At 36.1% G+C, this 19,128-nt stretch overlaps 1 protein-coding gene across 3 annotated transcripts in view; it reads left to right on the forward strand.

Annotated features, from left to right (window-relative positions):
• The window catches only part of cdkal1 (CDK5 regulatory subunit associated protein 1-like 1), a 196,181-nt gene that overhangs the window by 141,970 nt on the left and 35,083 nt on the right, over positions 1-19,128 (forward strand). For all 3 annotated transcript variants that reach the window (XM_015042782.1, XM_015042780.1, XM_015042781.1), the window contains exon 11: positions 12,915-13,095. In XM_015042782.1, coding sequence (XP_014898268.1) covers positions 12,915-13,095 — 181 coding nt within the window. The remainder of the gene's footprint in view (positions 1-12,914; positions 13,096-19,128) is intronic.

Consider the following 19,128-nt stretch of genomic DNA (forward strand, 5'->3'; position numbering starts at 1 on the left):
AGTTTCCAGCTTTTAAAGGGTAAAAGAAAATGTGTGGAGTTTTTTTTTTTTTTTTTTTTTTTTTTTTGCCTTGATTTAAAGGAAGTCAATGTTTCAGCTGTTTCACAGTTTTTTGGAAGTTTATTCCAGATTTGTGATGCATAGAAGCTGAATGCTGCTTCTTTGTGTTTTTATCTGGTTCTGTGAATGCAGAGCAGATCATAACAAGAAGACATGAGTGGTGTGGAAGATTTATACAACAGCAGATCTTTAGTGTATTTTGGTGCTAAGCCATTCAGTTCATACATCAGTGTTTTGCTGCGTCAGTATTTCCACATAGTATTTCCTCATAATGACATATTTTGTGCAAGTGCATCAGTCTTGCAAATGGTGCAAATGGAGCTAGTGATTCTTATCAATATTCAACAGTTATTTACCCAAAATAAGCTAATATTCTAAAAGTAAAATACAAGTTGGTTTGTGTCTCATTTCATGTGTAGTAAGATAACTGTATAAAAAACTAGACAAGAATAATATTTTGTGTTTTTGCAGTGTACATCACGTTTGAATTGCCTTCTTAGGCTAGTATGTTTTTTCTCTCTCCCTTTTTTTTTCTAATTGTAATAATGGCCACTATGGATGAACTCTGCAATTTGACATGGCCACAGAACATATCTACAAAAGCCCTTTTCCTTGTGTCTTTTTAAAATGTTTTTGGGAATATGGGTTTTGCCTTTCTTGGTGCCCTTTCAGCCTCTGTCTTTAAAAACCTATGCAATGCACAATCAAACAGTATATTTTATGGACTTCCTGGATTGTTTGAGCAGATAAACCTGGACCCTTCAGCTATCTGAACATTTTGCCCAAGGAAGAGCCAGAACTGTGGAGGCTCACGAGTCTCTTCCTGATATTTTGGCTGAATTTTTTTATTTTTCTCAAGTGTTTAAACATTCTCAGGTGTGCTTATAATTAACACAGAGACTTAAGAAGCCATTATATTGTCATCTAGTCTTTCCAAACTAGTCCTAGTGATCTTGGTGTCTGTAAACTGATGATTTTCAAGAAAGTGACAAAAAATATAAATATTTTGGTAACAGAGCTAAAGCAGAACGTTTTAGGCGTATTTAGTCAAAGAGACAAATTAATCCACATTTTTTATACAGTGTTTATCAAATCTTTTTTCAACTTTATGTTGACTCATTTGATTTCTGCCAAAGTTCCTGTTGTTTTCCCTCTCTTGTCTTCAGGACTACAGGATTGTTGCAGTATTAGTGGTATGTAGCTGATGAAAACATCTTGGAATGAGTAGCCAAAGTGACGCTGTGAGTCTTAGTAGAATATGTTGATAATAAACTTGGTGTGTTTGGTTTTGTCTCTGTGGGTTCTGAATGCAGCTGTAGCTTCTTGACAAGCGCAAGGCTCCAAGACAGTTGTTTGCGTCCTGTCTGTGCGTGTGATCTTTTGTTAGTCATTGCCATTAGTCATGAGGTGTGACAGGGTTATATCAAAACTCCCTTGGGTTACGGTAGGACACATGAATCAGTAGCGTGACTACACAGTGTCGTGTGTGTGTGTGTGTTTGTGTGTGCTGTGGAGACAGTCTTCTGCTCTGTTTGTTGTTGAAGATACCTTTATAGCACGCACTCACACACTTAAGGGTTTAGGGTATCTGTGAAGGTTAATGTTTCACATGAATACTGGGTGGGAGAGAAGGCATTCCCCTTAGGCATTGGAAAAAAAAAAGAAAAAAAAAAGCAAGGAAGAGAAAAATTTGTGAGTCTTTTCTGGGGGGGGGAAAGTGAGGCGGGACGACGGAGGCGGGAAGAGAGCAGCGCGAACGAAAAGAGTTTACCGCGATAACCTGGAACGCTGGCGGGAGTTGTCAACATCGCACCCTCCTTTTCCCTCTCGAACCCTTCCAGCTGATGATTCAGCAACTAAAGTAAATGGAGCGTCGGGTTTCTGTGTTTGTTTTGACTCTCTGTCTTTGAATTAAAACGCTGTTTGCTATACGTGCTTTCTCTCTGACTAAACAGACTGCTTTAATCATCTAGGACAAGAGGAATATTTTCTTAACACAAAAACAGAGTTTAATATTTCCCTCTTCAAATTTTAACCTAAATCTTGATTTTCAGTCTTGTAATATGTATTTGTGTTTTCACTTTTCACACAGTGGTAAAGCAGTAATAAATGTGGATCAGCCTGATCATGTTATTTGTGGGTAGACATTGTTTAAAGGAAGTCTTCGTCCTCTCGTCAGATGTTTACGTGGATATCAGTAAGCCCAACATTGTGAGCTGGTCCCTCTTTATAAACAACAGGAAACAAGCAGAGACGAATCATTAACTCCACAACGAGCTGAAACCGAGCTGTGTGTATCTGTGAGGGTGTGCTCTGTAAAGCGAGAAGCAGCATGTGGATAATTACTCCTGCCAACTCCTAACACATTGTTGTCTTATTGACACTTCCTCTGGATTAAACCTCATTTCCTTCCCATAAACCACACACATGCAGCCATAAAATAAAAGCAGCTTCTCTGTAATTACAGGAGTTACGCTTTCCTTCATTAGAGTGATCATTTTGATTAAGCCTCTCAGACCACATCACCAGTCATTCCTGTCTTTAGAAATAATAGATGAGCGGAGGGGAATTGTTGGCACATGTAAAGTTGGTGCTTGAGATACTTACATTTTCAAGTCAGTCAAACTTTATATTTGCTACTGCTCTCCAACGTCAGCTGGCAAAACAACCCAACTAAAAGATACACACTGCCAACTTGACTAAGAATAGAAATATTTTTAGCCTTGAATTGGGTCACTCTGTTCTTAACCAGTTTTATTTCAAAATAAAAGCCTCCGTATTTCAAAGATGATGTCATCACCTCTGCTGCTTATTAACAGCTTGTTAATAAGCAGCAAATGTTTTCTACAAGTCGCATCTCTTAAAATGTGGTCATTCAATATTGTCTTTAAACAAATTGCTGAAGTTTGTCATTGTCATTTTTATCAGTCAAGTCCTTTGATGTGGTTTTCACTCAGGAGTCTGAAGGCTATCTGTGTTTGTGGAAGACTGAGGCTATGTTTAATTTAGCGCAGTGGCCCTACCTTTCTCACATTGTCTGCAGTTGTCCAAACCATGACACTGTATTTGTTTTTCTCTTCTTTTTTTCTCAACCAAATGTATCTGTACTTTGGCATGGGAAAATATTTTTAGCGGTTTCTTTCACAGGCAAAATACGGTGAACACTAATAGTTGACTTATTTTATGTTAAAGGTCACGCTGTTTGTTTGAATACTTGACCCATTTGTTCAGTCATGGTTTATTTCATTTGTGTAAATCTTGAGGTTTAAAGACACTTTAAATTTGAATGCAAGACATTTTTTAAAATCTAGTAACTCAAATGGTTTTGCTTTCTAGATAGTCTGCTCATATTAAAACAACACAAGCAAATACAATCAAGTTGTGATTGGGTCATAAAATATTACCGAAATGTCCGTACAGCTTTTAGATCTACTGTTTATCTTCTCCCTGGTAACCACAGCTGAGATGCCCTGTTTCCCTGCCAATGACTGCCTCAGGATAAAATATTCATCCTGTTGGTGGTTTTGACTTAAGTATTAGTCCTGTTAATAAACTAGCTACAGCTAAATTCAAAGTTAAATTCTTTCACCAACAAAGGAACTTCAAACACAGAATCTTATAAGTTATTAAATAATACACATGGCTTCACTCAAGGTCTTCACCTGTCTTCCACTACATCTGCCATCGTATTTCTCTTTTATTAGTATTTTAGTCACTGCTGTCTCTGAGCTTTCTTTGAAAACAGTTTCACTCACTCAAAAGTTACTGGTTTCTATAATAACTACTATCATATTTTAATAATATTGTTGACTGGTTCTATAAGAAATATTTTGGCACAAAAGAAAATTGATAGCATCTACCATTTGTGCAAGACGACCACTTATAAAAATAAAATGAAACCTCATTTTAAAATCTTATAAGATGGAAAGACTTAATTTCCTATCACTTGAACATACTTAATTGAAAAAAATTCATAATGATTTAAAGTTTTCTGAAGTAGTGACCTTGTATGAAAATTGAAGTAAATGAAAAAGAGCATTGAGATGCTCCAAATACTGAATAAACATCTCTTCTGTCATTCCACTTGTGATTGGCATTAATGCTCCTTTAATCAGGAGTACGGCTGTATCCTCTTTAGAGCACTGCTCTCTCTGCGGAGCCCTAAATAGCACCACACAGAGCATTGCTGAAAGGATGAGAGACACGAGAGGATCATTGTTAATCTATAAACTTTTGTTAGCTTCCTGTCTAACCACAGAAGAGAGAGGCTGGAAAAATACTCCCACTTTAAGTAACACACTTTCTTCTTCTGTAAGAGAGTGACACATGGAGAGGATCTGTGCCCAACCTTCACAGGGAGAGCTGTGAGGACTCCTGGATGAGTAGACGGTGATTATATAGTTCCTGTGGTGCTGATGGATCTGTCTAAGACACCGCTTTTGCTCTTATTCGATTAAAAAAAACTTTAACTCCCTTCATTATTCTTTTTTTTTTGGGTCATTTTGTTAAAATATGAAAAATGTATAACTGAACAAGCTATTCTTTTTGTTGTAAAAAAAAAAAATATAGCTCTTTACTGCTTCCTCCTAATGACTTAGATCATTTATTTCATTAAATTCAAACAGAGTTCTCCAAACACCACACAAAATAAATTTTAGGGAGTTTAAACAGTAATATAAAAGTGTACAATTAAGTTTATGCAGACTTATTGTTGAAAAGATCACTTACTTTAGTAACTGACTTCAATAGGTAAAGCAGATTATATATGTAAGTTACACACAGACGGATGTTTTCAGAATTTTTTTCTGTTTAAATATGATATTTTGCTTATAATCAATGAAAACACAACGTCTAAGGTTGGAATGTTACATCAGACCAATTTAAATGAAACATTTTTAATACAGGAATGTTGTCTCAATGGGAGGTGAGTTTAATGCTCGCCTATACTGAAAAAGTACTTTTAATTTGGCAAACGAACCTCTTTGGTGTTGATGATGTTGAAGAGGCACTTTAGTCCACAAGTTCTAACCTCATTTTAAGAAAACGCCACAAACCGATGTTCTTGTGGTCCATCAGTTTAATGATTCATTAAATGAATAGTTAGCTCGGAGTGATTAGAACCCTGTGAAGCATTGGTCTGAACTCTGTGCTAAATAACACACCTGGACCTTTATAGTTGTACTTTGGTTACTACAACAAAAGCAAAAAGTAGAATCCTTTTTTTTTTTTTCATTGTTAATCAAAAGTCCAACAGTTTTTTTTTTTATTATTATTTATTTATTATTACTTTTGGATTTAAAGCAATAAAACAGTTGAGTCTACTTATGATTGGCTTGGAAGATCAAAATACTATTTCTAGCTTTTCAGTATAAGTCCCTAAGGTTACTCTTTAGAACCAAAAACCTTTTAGATATGTCACATTTTAAATATTGGTAATTGTTATCGTAACATTTACCTCAGTGATTCTCTTGACTTGCATCCACTTTTTATCAAAAGCTCTTTCGGACTTTGAAAATGTCACTTTTAATTATTGGACTTTTTAGCATTTTAGAGCTTTGACTCATCTTCTTTTTTGCCAAACGAAAGAAGTTACTTTTGCTTTTAGCGATGTATGTTATTAACGGTATTTCCAACTTTGTGTGGGTGAACTGTGAGCTGCATGATGAAAAGAACACCAAAGCCTACTTTAAAGTCATGTCAACCATTGGTTAGATTCAGGTAGGGCTTTTATGTCCAGCAGTTGTCCAGTGTCTTGATGTTCCACATACTTGCATGGGGTCAGGATAGAAATGATGAATCACATCTTGCTGCCATGCCAGTGAAGGTTGGATTAAATTGAAATGAAGTGCAAAGGTTCAGTCCATTTAACGGCGGGCCAGACAGTCACAGGTTTTAAGTCTCTGCACCGCTACCCTCTTCATCCTTTTATATGAACGCGTGTGAGCGTCTGTGTGTAGATGGATTTGTGGTGTCTTGGCTCTCATTACTTCTAGCTCAGACTAATGAAATGTGTACGTGTGTGTTCTCATTACCCTTCTCCGAGGCTAATGATGTATGTCTGTACTGGCACGTGTGTGTGTGTGTGTGTGTGTGTGTGTGTGTGTGTGCGCGTGCAAGTGGAATTGAGCTGCAGTTCTGCTCGGCCGTGTTCAGGCCGTTTCATTAAATGATAAAGTTTACTGATGACTCCGGTTGAATCATTATTTACTCTGCTTTCCATTCATCCCCCTGCAGCCACCTCGATCTTTACAAATGACCTGCTACATAGACAGATCGAGATTATTTAACAGTGCAGCTTTAAAGCTCCGGCATTCACTTAATAGAGACCCAGCATTTTCAGCATGTTTACACTGCCCATACGCACATATATCCACAATCAGATGCTCTTCTTCAAGATAAACACAATAAAAAAATTAAAAAAAAGATTGTTTTTGATAATTGAATGGTTTTTCAGGACAACTGAAGCAACTTAATATGTCACTTTTACGTATTTAATGCATTTCTTATCTTTATTCTTTTTTTTATCCATTTCTCTGAAAAGTTAATCAGCGAGCTTTGATAATATAATTACAGATTTTAATCACCGTCCTTGCTGCTGTGAGGACATCTTGACCCATCCCAATCTGATCAGGCTGTTGGTCATGGCACCTGCCACTATGATATCTGAAGTCATTATTTAATTTTATGTTGGGATTACAATAAGAACTGCTGTCTGCTTAGATGGCATTAATCATTGTGAAATACTTTTATTATACGCTCCAAAACCTGATGGCTCCTTTACTGTTTCTGACTGCCTCCCACTTCATCCTACATCATGTCAGTGAGTGATAACCAGGCAGACCTCTTTTTCTGTCTCTCTCTCTCACTTCATAAATTGAGCTGTGACATGACAGTGCCATTACCTAAAGATCCCACTGCTAAATTGTACTCTTAAGGCTCTGAACGATTACCCACAATCCTCTTGAGTGTGTTCGTTCTTGTCCCTCTCTGATTCATATTCTTTCTTTTCCAAAAAGGATCATATTGTGTTTAATTTGCATGAACCAGTTATGTGGTTTGCATAATAAAAGCTGTTGTTAAAGGTATGACATTATAATGCTTATAAGCAGTGAAGGAAAAAAGCATTAAGACAATCAAAGTGCAAAAAACAAAAAGGAATGTGTGCTGGCTTTGTTTACAAATTACATATCTGTTGCAAAAAAGCACAATTTGCCATGGTTCTATAATGAATTAGTTTATATCAAACACTTCACAACCTTCATTTGAAATAGAAATATTTTTGTTTACATTTATTTATTGTAGAAGTTCAGAAGTAGACTTAGTAGTGTGCTTTTCATCATTTTCCTGCTGCACAACCCAAGTGAATCTGACCTCAACATGATATTTATTTATTTATTTATTATTTATTTATTTTTTCCTTCATATATTTGGGTTTCAGCAAACAATCCATGTCCTGACACCACCATTTTTGATTGGTGGTATGATCTTTTTTTTTTAAATGCTGCCAGTTTCATGGCAGCTGTGACGAGCCGTAAGTTTTATAAAATGTTCCCCTTTTGTCTTTTCACTCCATGCAGTAGTGAAGTAGTCTTTGGAATCAAGATGAGTTTTGGCAAATGTGAACTGGGCATCAGTGTTAGTTTTTTGTTATTTTTTGTTTTAAGAGTTTCTTTTTACCTTGCAATTCTCATAAACATGCAATGTTTGCCTAATCTACTTCTTATCAACAATTCAGTGTACTTGGTAAGTTTTTTTTTTTTTTTTTTCTATTTTGACTTTGAAAATTAAACTTTTTTTTTTTTAAGTTTCCTTTTTTTTTTTTTTTTTTTTTTTTTGCAGATTCCTGATATAAACTTGTAACAACAAAAACGGTATTAAATGTTTCTTTGGTTTCTTTTAAACCACACCACAATGGATACAGGAATCAAGTTTTTTTTTTTTTTTTATAATTCACTATTCAAAATATAGGATGCATGTACTCAGATGTTGTTAAAAGTTTTGTTGGCAAGAAAGTTGTATAGCTCAAAAGAATTTCAGAAATGTCACATCTGATAATGGGAAATGTGAATTTAATTTTCACTCAATATGCCAGAGTTCTTTCATTCTCCATCCAGACTCCTTACAATAGTCACTCTGACACTGGATGTTATTCTTCCTGCCTCACTCACGGCTACACATTTTAGCAATGCCATCAAATAACTTCCAGAGAAAAACTAAAAGCTTTTCAAAAACTTTTTTTTTTTTGTTAAATACATGAGTGTCCTCAAGCCATTCCTTTCACATTTCCTTGGTATCTTTCTCTTTAACTTCCATGTGTTACTTCCTTTCACTGTCCGCCTCCCACGCTGCAACAGACCACACATTTTCATTTCAGAGAACACACATCCAACACACAGGAGAAGCACAGATGGATGCCATGCTCTCCTTCTGACATGTGAATAAGTAAATATTTACCTTCCCAGATTGTATTTTTCTTCCCATCCTTCCTTACAACACCTTCCTAACTACACCACCAATGTATTCTCATTTTGTTTTCTCTGTGTTAATTTTTCAGGCTTTCTCTGTGAAACTCTTTACTCCCTTGTGACATTACAAGGACAAAGACACTTGGCTACACCTTCACGTTTTGAACAAATGATAAAGACGCTACAGATGTATGAAACTGTTGGGACCTTGATTAACAAAGAGTTAAAATCAAATGATCTGTTTTATGAACACTATTTCAGTTGAATGAGGCAGACAGGGCAATAATTGTGTTTAAATCTAGAGTGTTAATTAGTCCTTTATGAATGCACTCTGAGATTGCTAACTTAGCCCTTTACTGCTCTACGGCTAAAGAAGGCTGCTCCTTTCAGTTACAGGATAAAAGTAGCTTTTTTAAATTTAATTTTCTGTGGGAGAAAGAATGCAGAAAAAAAATGAATCCCTCAATCGATATAAAGTTACAAAATCACGAGATTGCTCTTTTATCATTAAATGTGATAGTTATATTCAGTTGTTAAAAATCAGTTTTTTTGCACTCTTACCTTTAGTGTCTCGGACATATAATCCATGTCATGTTCCAGCATCTTTTGATGCCGAGTATTACGCTGACACAGAAACCATGAATTTATGACAACTACAATACAACTAGCAAGAATGGTGCATTTTAAACAGTTCTTTGCTGTATAAATCTTGCCGTTGCAATGATGATATACTGCTACCAGTCACGTTACTTTGTACAACTGGCGTTGGAAACTCTATTCCTTTCAGAACAACCTTGTTTTTAGTTTGTAGACTCAACAAAGTATTGGCAGCATTTCTCAAAGCTTTTGTTTCAAATAGACATGATCGTATCCTGCAGCAGCTTTGGAATATTCGCCGGCACATCTGTGAATCCTGCTCCACCGCATTCGAAGGTGCATTGTCGGTCTGAGTTCTGGTGGCTATCGAGGCCCAGTGGAGTACAGTGAACTTGTCCAAAAACACAGTTTGAGATGATTTGAGATTTGTAACAGTGCATTTTCTTCTGAAAGCAAGGTAATAACTCAGTTGTTATCATCCTGTTTTGGACAATAACAGATTTGATATTTTTTAGATAATTCACTTTAACCCAGAGAGAGGATCATGACTCGTAGATCAGCAGTTAATTAACTACTTCTGCTACTTTTCTCTACTATTCATTAACTATTCACACCAGCATGATTGGCACTAAGAATTCAAGTTCAAAGTCACGTAAATTCCATTTCTTCCTGATCCTGATGCTTTGTTTGAACTTAAGTTGATTCTCTTAGTTTCAACTGTCTTTAAATTAATTCAGGTAAACAAAAATCTTGTGTTTTTTAGCTGTTTGTATTTCTGCCTTGAACTATTTGGGTGGTTGTTCTGGCTGCAATGTGTCCATCTACTATTCTTCATGTTTTGATGCCATCTCCAACATTTCATACAACTCAATACAAAAGACATGATCCCCTGGCCTGACCATGCTTCATAGTGACTCCTTCAATTGATCCTGAGATTGTTTATCTCCTTTCAGTGTAGCAGAGATTTTCTTGCAGTTTCATCTTGGTTTTTTAGTTGCACTTTTTCAGGATTTGCTCACATCTGCATTGGTTTAATTGAAAGCAAACTCAGCTGAGATGTCATCTGTAGTCCTGACTTCTTCTTTTCTTCCCATCATATTTCTTTGCCTCACACTATTTTTCAGTGGTAACCAATAACAAAATACATTTCTCTTCTTTCATTTTTAACAAGGAAAGTATCACTGTGGTTCTTATTCATTAGTATCACACATCACACCTCTATCACCCTTAGATCTGAGAGAGGCAGAGGTGTCAAAATGACAGTATGTGCACATGTTTTTTTTTTTTTCTTTCGTCTTTTTTTTTAACCTTCTCACCTTCCGCCTTTGAAAAATCCATAAAAGTCAATTTACACCATCCTCTTCTGCTACTTTCCTCTGTTCGGGCTCCCTCAGTTATTTTGAAGCAGCAGTCTGAATTGTACTTCCCTTTTTTCAACAATTGTGTAAATTTTTTAGGACTCCTGCGATGATGAAATAAGATAACTTGCCTGCCCCTATATTTCTTCAACACTTCTGATAAAAAAACAACAACCATGGACTGCAGATGTGAAGTGTATTACATTAATGGCTGCTTAAACTATATTTTTGTATGTTTGTATGTATGTAAGAAGCAAATGTTGGTCATATCAGCTGCTGGGTCATGGTATGACAATCTCAGGAACAAAGAAATAAGAGAGATGATTTTAGCTCAGTCTAACATCATGATGAAGACAATATGCAAGAGAAAAGGAAAATAAAAAAAGAACTACTATTGAAGGGCAAGTGAACAGCCTGTCAAAATGTTGTCAGCACCTCGTTTAAAACTACAGAGTTTAGTTTTCCGTTTTCATTAATCTAATTTGAAACATATTAAAAGCAGTAAGGATACCACACTTATGAAAATAAAATGTTGCTGTCAGAATAAGTAGAATGTCTCTTATCTGTACTTGCGTATAAAGGATTTTAAACTTAATTATATATATATATATATGCAAGGAAAGTCCAATTTTGGGAGTACTATGTCAATCCAGAGGTACATACATATTTGTTCTGAGTGCATTAGAGCTTAATAGAGAGACATAGAAGGTTGTTTTGTTGTGAGTAGACCCTATGATTTTAACTATTTGCTGATGAGTCTTTTGAAAAGACTCTGGCAGTCAGAAACACAATGACACGTAGTGAAACTTCCCATTTTTTTCATTCGCCTGAAGACATTTAATTAATTAGGGCACGTCCTGAAGACTCCAGAGAGTCATTTGTTTATCTAATAACATAAGGCACTAACCATTCATGCTGAGTCAAATACTCAGAGAGGTTTAAAACAACTACAAAACCAGGTAAAAACTAACTTTAATAACAATGTTTTTATTCCCCTTACACCATAAACATATTTTCTGCTTTTTATATCTGTTCAGTTTCACTTTTTTACCCGTTAGTTAGGCATATATAAAAGGTCAAGGATGTCTTTGCCTGGGAGCCACTGGTTAATATTAATGACCATGAGCCAATTGAAACTCATCAATAGGTCAAAGGTTATCACAGAGTTGCAGATGCAGGAAGTTAATGCAATTAAAAATTAATCATGTTGTCGATGGTTCAGAAAATGTCTTTTCCAGCTTTGATGTCTTTGTTCATCCATCTTTCTGTTTGTGGTGCAGTTTGAAGAGGCTGGTGTTTTTATATTATGTCTCTGTTAAGAGTGTTTATCAATTTCTAACAATAAGACACTTTTTCTCTGCTTAATTCTCTCTATTTGTTGTATTTCTGGGTTTGTTGTTTAGAAGTTAATGACCAATAATAAAATGAAGGTGCAGATAAGACATTACTTGCCACTTTTTGGATAACTAACAGCATCCTGGCATTCTGTTGCAGAATGCTAGTCATGTAAGCAACTACATTTAATGTGTTTTATGGTCTTCCTCCTATTGTATTATTTTTGTAGCTTTGTTACAAAGTGTTTAATCAATGGCTTGGTTTGCTTGAATTGGGAATGATTTCCAATTGTTTCAATTAGGAGACCTTTTCAGCTATGACTTAAGGATGTAAGAGTCAGCAAATGTCTGGTTCTTCAAAGCTAACAATTCTGTCAAATGCATAGTCATGTATTTATTTAGCTAATTTTGTATTTTATATGTAGTAATTTACGTCTTGGGGCATTCTTACTTTAATCATTCAAACTCTATGTTGACATGGCCAAAAGGTTCCTTTTCTTATTCTGAAGGTCAAGTATGTTCTCCAGAAAAAACTTTTTTTTTTCTTCCTGACAGATAGTGATGCTATTGCTTTGAAGCAATTTTACAGGCTGTCTGACTGCTGCCAGCACAAACAATATACATGCAAGAAATCAATCCCTTCCCTGCAAAGCTGTCCTGCTGGCCACAATTAATCGAATGAGCGAGCCAGTGCCAATAATCGATAGGTAGTGATTTGCACAGGAGGTTGCTAATCAGATTTTGATTGGCTGAATGAGTCCATGGGGAAAAGCATTAGCATCCTGTAAGTGCTGAAGTTCCTCAAGAAGTTAGTTTTTCTTATTTCAAAACCCGTTTGAAAGTAGTTAGAAAATATCTCTGAACTGTAAACATCAGAGTAATTTAATGTTACGCAATGGTTAATGTTTTATTATTATTATTATTATTATTATTATTATTATTCCTACAGAATGGTAATTTCCAAGGTGCAAAGTTTTTAACCGTACATTTCTAATTGCATCGCAGGTTAGAAAGGTCATTTAGTTGATATAAGTTTCCAACAAAAAATAAGCTAAACTTAAGTACCCAACAACAATCAAGTGTTTTTGTCTTTTTTGCAGAGTACCTGGAGTAACAATTGCTACAGATATAATCTGTGGATTTCCCGGTGAGACTGAAGAAGACTTCCAGGACACTTTAAAACTTGTGAAACACTATCAGTTTCCTAGTTTGTTCATCAACCAGTTTTACCCCAGACCCGGTACACCTGCTGCTAAGATGGAGCAAGTTCCAGCACATGTGGTAAGTGGACACCTAAAAAATGTTATAGAAATGATTGTTAAATGACCACATTGGTTCAAAATAATCTGTATATTGTGTGTAGATTTTCAGTCATGTGAACTGTGGTGCACCTCTTTTTTATCAAAGCCAAAGACTAAAGATCATTGTGAATAGCTGTTAAATCTTAGTGTTGCAGAGCTTAAAGTCTAAGTTGAGGACGCTAGGAATCTTGGATCTGCTATAATTCACTTCCATTTAAACTCTCAAAAAGCTGTTTACTTCAGCTTCAGCGGTTCTTTGCAAATGTTAAACTCAGTTTAATTTGGCAGGTAAACTATACTGTGGGTTTTAAATGACTCTGAGAACAAAGCAAACAAACCCTTACTGCAACATCATGAATTTAGTTTGTACTAAACCCCCAACCATCTTCATGCTGACAGAGGTATCACCTTTTAACACAGAGACCATCTTTTCCAATTGTGCTGCCCTGAACTTTAACATCTAACATGCTGACCTAACCCTGCACTGACAGTAATGTTACTCTTGGGTCCTTTGCGATTTCTCTGTGCATAATGTGGTCAGACCCGAAGGTGAGCATTCCGATAAATCCACACCTGGAAATACTTGGAACTGTCTTTAATGTTTTTCTCATATAAATAATATTTCTAACCTCCACAGTAATGAACACAGAACGGCTTAGAAAAAGGCCCAATGAACCCTTTTAAAGCTAAGGGCAGCATGAATGAATTTATAAAGATCGTTGATGCTGTTTTCCTATTTGTGATAACACAGACCTTATGCTTCTGTTGTGCATAGTACCCAAACATCTGCTTTTACAAACACATTGCTAACTCATTATGATCATGCAATCATGTTTATTTGATATAATAGCACCTGGCTGCTGCATATTTTTTACCTTAGGAAAGCACAAAGTGGGTTGCAGTTAATATCAGAATATATTTGCATACTTTTAGGATCTATTAAAGAAAATGTGTTTCCATTATTTTTACTAGCTTAGCATTGATAGGGGTGCAGTTTGTTTTGCTTAGCCTAATAAGCCTAAGTAATCATGCACATTTTCATGCACTGAAAATGTGGATTTTGACTTTCAATTATGAATGACTAAAAACAATTCAACATCATCTGTTAATACTGAAAATTATGAGCAATTAGTATTCTTGACGGAACAAGTTTCTTCCAAATGAAAAATATAGAACCGTATGAAAAAAGAACAGAGTATGCAGAGACGTCTGCTTTTATGGACTCTGTCCGTTCATCCATTTGTCTGTTTATATATTGAAGTTCTGATCACCTATTCAAATATTAACTAATGTTGCAAAGTTTAGTTTTAAGTGGTTAAATAACATTGAGGAGTATGAAAGCAGTATGTTTTCTTTCCTTTCCCCCTCACCGCCTGCAGTGACAGTTAGTAGCCAAAAAGACTGTGATGAAATTTTACCTTTTTGGCATCTTTTTTGTTATCACAACAAAGACCACAGAAAGTTGTCATAATTTTCAGAAGGGTCAATTCTTAAATAATCGTTTTATTTCTATCTTTCTTTCTTCCCCAATCTATTACTCTCTCTTCTTCCCTTCTCTCTGCAATTTCTTCAATCAGCTCAAGTGTGGGATTGACATATGATGGTTTCTGCAAATATTATGTCAGAACTTTTAAATGTTATTGTTAATAGTTTGAGGCAGCAAGTTTCTTTATCCATTTAATTTATTGCACTCCTGGAGATCAAGTGATTCCACATTAGCTGCAGAACACAGCTACCAAGTGGCTGCTTGCTGATTGTAATTGTGAGTTTATTTGCACCAGACTCGGAACATGGAAAGGTGAGAGTGTCATAGAAAAATGTGTTGTTTGCAGGACACCTGCTACAGTGGTTAAAGTGCACAAAACCTAACTTCATCAATCAGCATGCACCTGTTTTTCCTCCCATACATGGACACCTATAACACAGCGAGTGGTGGCAGCAAGGCGACATCTAAACCGTGTAGGGTCAGTCATTAATAAAGTGCACCAGATGGTTTGTCTGGAACACAACTGTGTTGAATAACCACAGGAGGGATGGATGGAGAGCTATGTGAACTAGGCAGAGTGGCCTGGGAAAGACAGAAACTCTGAAAAAGGAAGGCTAAAAATAAACCCTACAGTTAAGATGGATGGAGAGAATAAGGAGAGATGGAAAGCAAAAAATACAGGGATTTGTCCTTAGTGGGGCATTTAGGAGTGACTTGCAGCCATTAGCATATATGTTGTGTGTTTATCACACTTTATTTGCAACTCACACATGATGATTTAGTAAGTGCTTCACAGTATAGTGTTTTTCATGCTACACTGATGAAGTTAATTAGATTTATTTTAGTTTTATTTACTGGTTTGGTTGCATTTCACCTTTCAAAAATTTTTTTGCACAAAACACTTTAGTTTTAGAACTGATTTTTTAACATCACATCGAATTACAAAGGATCTTGAACAAAAAGTAAGGTGATTATTTCCTTATCAATGTAATAAAATGCAGTTGCATCCCAAAAAAATCATCTAAGTGAATTTGACAAATTAAAATAAATTTACTTATATTGAGTCATCTACTGATTTACTATGGTGAGAGAAAAACGTGTTTTTGTTTGTTTGTTTGTTTTTATGTTGGTTTTGATTATTACAACCTACAGCTAATAAAAACCCCAAATTCAGTTTCTTGAAAATAGTGCATGAAAATGTCAACCTTCTGCTACAACTATGCAGTAGTAGTATGTAATGATATTCTGAGTCGCAACAAAATACACCTTCATTCTTTCTAAAGAATTAAATAACTTTAAAAGAAGGTGTAAGACAACATGATGTGCATTAAACGATTTTAAAAAGCATTTCATCATGACCCGTTTTAAAGAAATTAAACAAATGATGAACAAGGTCATTGTCATCTATCAGATTGGAGGTTGAGGTTGCAAAGCAGTATCTAAGGGTAGCAGGAAAACCTGTCCATCTGCTATGAGGTCCAGGTGTTTAGTAGTTTTTCTGTCCCTAACCTTTTACCTGCTATAATAAATGATGAATGAGAAAACATTGGATGCATCGGAGAGTAGACACAGATGGAGAAAATAGGAGACCACAGGGGTGGAAGAAGAAAAAGGGCCATGTTGAGAATAAAGGAATGAGAGTGCTATTAGCTTGGATCTTCATAATCATCCCATAGGGACCAGAACTTAGCCTTGATAAATGGACTTGGTGAATGGATGCTGAGTGTGTATGTGTGTATTTGAATGTCTCTTGGTAAAGATGTGTAGAGAAGCAGCTGCAGGAGGAAACAAGAAAAAGAAAAGAAAATGTGATAGTTGATTAGCTACTCTTGTGGGACAGTGTTTTTAATTTCCCCAGGTTGTAATTGGTTAAGAACTCCATTACCCATGAGGCACCAGTGCAGCAGCTGTCAAAGTTAAACAGCTGGCCAGCCACTAGTAGCGCTATCTTCTGGCTTATCATTTATCTATGCCTGGACACGAACATAAGCATGACTGCATGGTTGATTTCTTAATGTGCCAAAACCTTCTGACGTGTATCAAGACAACAGATAACTCTGGGTTAAATGTAGTTGGCCAGACATAAAGTCTAGGGCTAGTAATGAAGTTGTCTGGGTTCTTAAAACCCAGAACTTTATTTATTTATTTATTTAAAAGTAGAAAAAACAATTTATCTTTAATTCCATGTGATCATTTCTGGTTTCTGCTGCTCATGAGGTTGTATGAGCAGAATCCAGCATTCTTAGTACATCCATCCATCCATTTTCTGAACACCCTTGTCCCTCAGTGGGGTCGGGAGGGTTGCTGGTGCCTATCTCCAGCTAACGTTCCGGGCGAGAGGCGGGGTACATCCTGGACAGGTCGCCAGTCTGTCGCAGGGCAACACAGACACACAACCATGCGCACACACACACACACCTAGGGGCAATTTAGACAGACCAATTAACCTAACAGTCATGTTTTTTGGACTGTGGGAGGAAACCGGAGTACCCGGAGAAAACCCACGCATGCACAGGGAGAACATGCAAACTCCATGCAGAAAGACCGGGGCCGGGAATCGAACCCAGAACCTTCTTGCTGCACGGCAACAGCTCTACCAACTGCGCCACTGTGCAATCCTTCTTAGTACATATCTACTGATTTTTAATAAAGAACTAAATTATTGGGTTAACTGAAGCCACAAAAAAACATATATAAATTACATTTATTTTTATTATTTCTCCTGTAATGTTAGTGATTGTTTAACTCCTTCAAGTTCTTTTTGAACTTAAACTGCTTGTTCACTTTTTTTTTGTTCAGTCTTTGTAGCTGACCTTGATACTGTACTATGTATATAACAGCACAGACTAAAAAAATCCTTTTAGAACGAAGTGTAAGATGGATATGCAGTGCAGTAATTTATAGATAGTAATATTGCTTATGCCAAACTGTGCACAGTAACACAAGTCTAAGAAATTTAAGGAAAATATGAAGCGTTTGGCGTTTGTGGTTTTTGGGCTTAGGTTCCAGTGATTATTATTATAATATATAGGATAATGACCTCCATGCTTTATTAGAGGTTATTATTTAAATTTTTACATAGTAATCTCTCCTCAGCATTGTGTTGCTCTATTAGTGTTATGGTAGACTATTTTTTTAAATGAGGTTTGTTTTAAACTGACATTTATCACTCAGCCGTAGGTTGGTGTGGATTTCAGGAATTATTCCCAAACTTTGACATAATTGGGGTCAAAGGTTTTCAACTTTTATCTGAGATAGACTGACAAGTCCTTAAATAGACTTTACACTAGCATCATTTATTGTACTGAAGCAATTATATATTATTGTGCCCATTATAAAATGTTGTTGTTGATATATTAAGGCAGCTGTATATGCCATACTATTACATGTACTGGTTTAGAAAATGACACAAAATCTGAGTCCTCCTGTCACTGTAAGAAATGTAATTTTGCAAAAATATAATTATATAAGGCTGTGTAAACATATTTGGTATGCATGTCTATACCAACCAAATGAAAAGACTTTGATGGTAATCATCAGGTGTTGACCAAACCTAGCCTGTAATAACGTTTCTCCTACAGTTGTGTATCTCTGCAAACAGAGTTACAATAAAAGTGATGAAAGCATGGCACAAGAAGAGAAAATGGTGTTGAGGAGTAATGATTGTTCTTATCGAAGGTGCTCCCAGCAAAAAAAAAAAAAAATAAATAAATAAAATAAAATAAGAGGGAGATCCAGAGAAATTGTGTATGGCCAGACTTGTGAAGAGAAAGATGTGTAAGATAGTGGAGACTGAATGATTAGTGAGTTTTTGCCCTCTGGAAAAACAAAAGGAGTGATGGAGGAGGGGAAAGCTCTGAGGAACACGAGGAAAGTAAAAAGAAAATGAGTTTAAAAAAAAGGATTTGGAGATTGTGAAAGGCCTTCTGGCTGAAGAAGAAAGAGGAAAACACACAAAAACAAAAATGGGAGGTTGAGAGAGACGATAGAAAGACAAGGCCAATGATTACAGGATTGTGTGGATCAGAAGAGCCTTGTGTGAGTTAGAGATGAGTAGAAATACACTCCAGGGGAGGCAAAAGGAGTGAAGATATGCGCAGATGGGAGGAATACACGTTAGAGCAACGGGCAATGGGAGAATAGTTGGAGAGTCTCAGAAAAAGGAGAGAAGTATACAATCCAAAGGTCTATCCCCTATTAAAATACTGCATCCTTAATAGATTAGCAACAACCTTCATTCCAACTTTTTTTATTTTCAAAACTTGTCTTTGTTTACTTGTCCTCATTGGCATTCTCCATCTTTCTAATTTAAGAACATCTCGCCCTGTCATGTCAACCTTACGTCTCTGTCCATCTTTGTTCACTTGACCACAGACTCAGTGCCGTTTGAAAGCTGTTGTTTTCTTCTTTCCCTCTCCAGTGTAGATGGCAAGAATCTGGCTGTCTTTACCTACCCTCAGGCTGCACATGCCTGTCAAGCTATATAATGATGGCTGTGTATGAAAGCATACAGTATTGACTGAGATA

The sequence above is a fragment of the Poecilia latipinna genome, unplaced genomic scaffold, assembly GCF_001443285.1.
Source record: "Poecilia latipinna isolate Pla-1442-1.1 unplaced genomic scaffold, P_latipinna-1.0 Scaffold601, whole genome shotgun sequence".
Classification (NCBI taxonomy): Eukaryota; Metazoa; Chordata; class Actinopteri; order Cyprinodontiformes; family Poeciliidae; genus Poecilia; species Poecilia latipinna.